Genomic DNA, 5378 nt, shown 5'->3' with positions numbered 1-5378 from the left:
CGTTGGAATTGCTGGAGTGGGATCCTAATCTTGTCATAGCTAGTGGGAAAAAGGAATAGCACGCTCGAACTTGTATGTCGAGCTCTCAATGAAAGCACCAATGATGGATTTTAATAACCCAGGTGGTCCGAAATACAAAACCCGATTAAATAAAGGGGGTATGACAAGTAATGGATCAAAGGTGTACCGCGGGGGTAGGTGTATATTAAATAACGAGTAATAACAAGACAAGAGTGATAAAAGTGACTGTAGATGTCCTAACAAGACAAATTATCATGCTTTTATATCAACTTTAGGCCTAACAGACCCGGAGAAATCGCGAGGAAGGCGCGCCCAACGGCTCAGACCGCAACCTCCGCCGCGAGACCCGGACACGCGCGGACCCAAGACCCGTCACTCGGCCGGGGGCTGACCGCGGCCGAGTGACGGGCTTGGTCGAGGCTGACCTCGGCCAAGTCAAGGTCAGCCCATGGCCGAGGGCTGACCTCGGCCACGCGCGGTCAGCCCGTGGCCCAGGGCTGACCCCGGGTCCCCGTGCCCACTTCGGTTTTTGTTTGCCCCGTCCGTCCATGCTCCGTACCCGATCCCAATTATTCCATCAGGGAACACCCATCATATCCTCATCGATAATATCCACCAAGCCCGAAGGGGGAAGTGAATACTCCTTCCACAATTAAAATACATTAAATCTAGTATTCTAAAAGTCTTAAACAATTATAAAATTTTCCTAATCAAGTCTCTTAATAATTTAACAATACAACTAATCTTACACTAACCAAGCATTAAAGTTATTTATATGATAAATATACAACATGACCACGGTTCAGTTCAAACCGAACTATTTACTGTTGGAACCGAAACCGTATGACCGGTTCCGATTCAGGATAATATGGAACCGGACTGTTCCGATTTCAAACTGGAAAAAAAAATAACTATTATTTAATTAATATTTAAATAAAAATTATTTAGTTAAGGTTTAACAATTATTTCATTAAAGTTTAAACTTTAAATAACAATTGTTATTTAAAGTTTAAATATAACAATTATTTTTATTTTTATAGTTTAACTTTAAAGTTTAAATATTTCATATAACAATTTTTTTAAAATTTCATTATGAACAAATTTGAACCGGAACCGCCGGTTCCGGAACTGAGCGTGGAACCTTTATACAAGGTGGTTCCGGTTCGGCCAAGTCCGAAATCAAGAACCGTCAATTGGAACCGAAACCGAACCATGAGAATGAGTCTATATATATAGTGGTGTATTAGAGTACTACTATATACAAATTTGCAAGAAAACACACCTAACCTACTTTTATTTATGTTTTCATTGAAATTCACTCTAAAACTGGAACATAACAAGAACACTGCAGCATTTGTTCCCTGCATCCTGGAAATTTTCTTCTTTGACATCAATGACGAAAAAGTCTTAGAAGAACATTGTTGAGGTGCCTGTTAAATCTTTCACTGCATATTTCGCTATGCAAAAGAAGCCAGAGAACTGCAAACAAACCCACAACAAAACCCAAGCTAGAACCTACATACTCCCATCTTACCTCAGTTTTGAGGCCTGAATGGCTGCCGCTAGAACTCAGGCTTTGCAACCCACTGGAACTTGTAACATTGCACGTTACATTCAATGGAAATCCACAGAGTCCAGTATTATCTCGAAACGAATCTTCTGAAAAAGTTTGAAACTGATTGCCGGTTGGAATCTTGCCCGAAAGCTCATTCATGGATAGATTCACGACCGAAAGAAACGTGAGTTTTGAGAGCTGCATTGGGATTTCTCCACTCAACTGGTTAGCTGAGAGGTCCAGAGATTCAAGCTGTGTCAAATTTCCAAATTCTTGAGGGATTTTGCCTGTGAGAGCATTGTGTGACAGGTTGAGAAGATGAAGTGAATTTAGAGCCCCAATTGAATCTGGTATATCCCCATCAAACTTATTGCTTGAGAAATCAATGGATGTGAAGATTCTTAAAACTTTCACAAGCTCCACCTCTTGTCCCTTCAGGATTATTGTCACTGTGTCCTCGTAACACAAATCATCGAATAACGAGACAAATCCAATCTGATTTTCAGCAGGGGTAAAAGCATCTTCATTCGATATCATTCCTCTCCAGCTAAAGAAGTAACTGCTATCAAGCTTACCACTAAATTCATTGGAAGATATATCAATGATTTGAAGATTTTTCCAGCTCAGATTGGAATTAAGACAGTGAAGATCTCCGAAGAAACGATTGGAGTGCAGGACTAGGACATGTAAGGTGGATAAACTCCTCAAAGGGCATGGAAATCGGTCTACGATTTTGTTGTTTCCAAAATTTAAAACTTCTAAGAATCTGCAGTTCACTAGGGACTCTGGCATCTGACCTTCCAACATATTTCTGCTAAGGTCTAATGTTTTAACTGCACATCTGTCTGGGAATTCATCTGGAATAGTGCCACTAAGATTGTTTCTCCTGAGATCCAGTACGACGATAGAGCTAGAATTCATCAAGCAGGATGGTATCTTGCCACTCAAGAGATTTTGAGACAAATCAAGAACCTGAACCCAACTGGAATTGCATACTGAATCGGGAATTGGCCCCGTGAATCTATTTTTTGAAAGTGAAAAGAAGACAGCAACAACAAGAGAAGTTCCAATTCGATTCGGAATGGCACTGCTGAAATTATTTCCTGAGTAGTCCACATAGAGGGCAAATACTGGAGGGATTGGTAAATTGCCTTGTAATCTGTTTGAGTGCAAATCAATTACTGATAGACTACTGTTAATACTGTAAGGTTCTTCCAGATAATCCAAAGAATTGCAAGAAAGATTCAGAGAAGTGAGACCTCCTTTGCCAACTTTCCAAATCCAGTTTGGAATTGTCCCCACAATTTGATTGTCTGAAAGGTCTAATCTTTTCATCTTTGATTGATTTCTAAGGTCTGGAAACTTTTGCAACTTACATGAGGCCAAATTCAATACTGTGAGGGCAGAGGAGAACAAGGGTTCATTACTAATTGTTGTGTCAACTGTCATGTTGTTATAAGAAAGATCTAGTTCGCTTAGATCCGGGAGCTTTACAATATCATTGAACTGCATCTTCCCACTAAAGAAGTTGGAAGAAAGTGACAACACACTCAGCTTTGGAAGCTTGAAGAAAGAATTTGGGATGGATCCATTTAGACGGTTACTGCTCAGGTCGAGTGTAAGTAATTGAGAAGCAGATGCATTATCAAATTCATCGACTTGGCCTTCGAGAAGATTTTGGTTGAGGTAAAGGCTTTGGAGTGATGGGAGAGAAAACAGATATGGGGGAATCTTTCCAGTGATTAAATTAGACCCTAAATTAACATGTTTCAGCTCTGAGAGGCCTTCAAAGTGTGAGAAAGAAAGTGGACCTGTTAGAATATTATGAGAGAGGTCTATGTAGATTAGTTTCTTTGACATCTGGAAAGATGGGAAAGAACCAGTGAAGTTGTTATAAGAGAAATCCACATAAGCCAAACTCGTAAGCTTTGCCATTGTGGAAGGTATTGCCCCAACGAAGCTGCAGTTCGAAAGCTCAATCCTAGATAAGTTGTGAAGATGACCAATGGAATCTGGCAATGAGCCTGAGAATCTAGTGTCACTTAGTGATAATGTCTTCAAGGATATGTTCTGTTGGAAAACTGGGAAACTCCCACTAAGGTCAGGATTATTTGACAGCTCCAAATGCTGAAGAGTTTGTACCCGTAAAATCGATTTCGGGAGTTCTCCCCACAGGTTACAGTAACTGAGGCTCAAGGTTGTCAAATTTGAAAATTTTGCCAAGAATCCTGGAACTGCACTGGACAGATTATTGCCGTCGAGATAGATGACAGATAGAGCGCGAAGCTTCAAAAGGGAAGGATGCATAGGTCCAGAAACTTGACAACTTTTCAAGCTCAGGACTCTTAAATTAGGCAAAGATGAAGACAAGGCTTCACACCATTCACTACCTTGAGCTGGGATACTAACACCATCAAGATAAACTTCTCTAAGCTCAGTTGAGGCATTCTCAAACAGTAGTCTTAAGTTGGGATTCTCAAGTTTCAATGGCTGCCCAACTGGAAACAGAGTTGAGAGGTCAAGAGTAACCAACCTTGTGAGCCTTGATATTCCATTTGGAATCTGCCCACCAAAACCAGCTTGTGACAAGTTCAGGTACCTCAAGTTTGTGAGATTATACATCTGAACAGGAATCAGAGAAGAGTTGAAAGAGTTGAAAGCCAAACTCAGGCTTTCAAGATAGTGAAGACTGAAAAGACTGCTTGAGCTGCCAATGCCATCAGAAATTGCTTCCCAGGAGAGATCAAGACCGACTACACGGCCTTCGCTGCTACACGTAACGCCATGCCAGAAGCAGCAGTCAGAGGTTGCATTCCAATGCACCATTTTAGTTGAAGCAGAAGAAATGAAAACCATGCCACTCTTCATTCCAAGTAACAAAGATTTCTGGTCGTTCAAGCATTTGCCCATCGAACCGGCATCGTTGATGCAAACAAGTAGAAATGCTGTTGTGAGGAAAAGCTGGAATTCAAATGGAACTTTCATTCTGAGCCAATTACGTTTCAAGGAAAGGGAATGTGAGCGTTGAGGATGCTTTTGAACTAAACAAGAAGACTCTGTTTAGATAATGAACTGGGCAAATTTTACCATGGACCATGGTTCAAAACGGTATCGTTTCTCTTCATGAAAATAAATTACACATGTTCAGTGGAATTAATTCTGTTTGTGTATCATATTCAATTTCATTTTATATACATTGTAGTTTCCTTTCAGCACAACTAAAGTTTCATTTTGTTTCAATTACAGTTTCATTTGACATTATACATACAAGTAGCCTTATTACATTGAACCTGTTATTGAATTTCATTTTATACACACTTTAGTTTTATGGCATTATGGCAACACCAAATTATAATTATAATTCAAATAGGTTTCATTGGACAATATATACACTCAAATATGTGGAATTGTTATTCAGTTTCATTTTATATACACTGTAGTTTTATTAAAACACAACTAAAGTATCATTTTCATATAACTACAGTTTCATTTTGACGATATACACTCAATATGTGAGACATGCATGCTATGCAGTTTCATTTCAGCACAACTAAAGTATCATTTCAATTCAACTACAGTTTCATTTGATAATATAAACACAATATGTGAACGAGCCCAGTTATTCAGTTTCATTTTAGATACACTATGTTTTCATTTTGTTCTGAACACACCAGAAATACGAGATTTGTTAAATATACAAGATTTGTTAAATATAATGGTGGTTATTTCTTTACTTAAAGAAATGGCGTCATTTTCGGACCAAGATCGACACAGCTGTGTAGATCATGGTCCACCGCCGCGT

General features: G+C 39.3%; 1 protein-coding gene across 1 annotated transcript; it reads right to left on the bottom strand.

The window, feature by feature from the left end:
• Positions 1 to 1411: 1411 nt before the first annotated feature.
• Positions 1412 to 4561, bottom strand: LOC115999325 (receptor-like protein 6). The gene has a single exon (XM_031239182.1). The coding sequence runs from the start codon at positions 4559 to 4561 to the stop codon at positions 1412 to 1414; it is 3150 nt and encodes a 1049-aa protein (XP_031095042.1).
• Between the last annotated feature and the right edge of the window lie 817 nt (positions 4562 to 5378).

The sequence above is a fragment of the Ipomoea triloba genome, chromosome 12 (assembly GCF_003576645.1).
Source record: "Ipomoea triloba cultivar NCNSP0323 chromosome 12, ASM357664v1".
In the NCBI taxonomy this organism is placed as follows: domain Eukaryota; kingdom Viridiplantae; phylum Streptophyta; class Magnoliopsida; order Solanales; family Convolvulaceae; genus Ipomoea; species Ipomoea triloba.
Note: the sequence above shows the minus strand (reverse complement) of the source record. Positions and strands in the feature narration are given on the sequence as shown.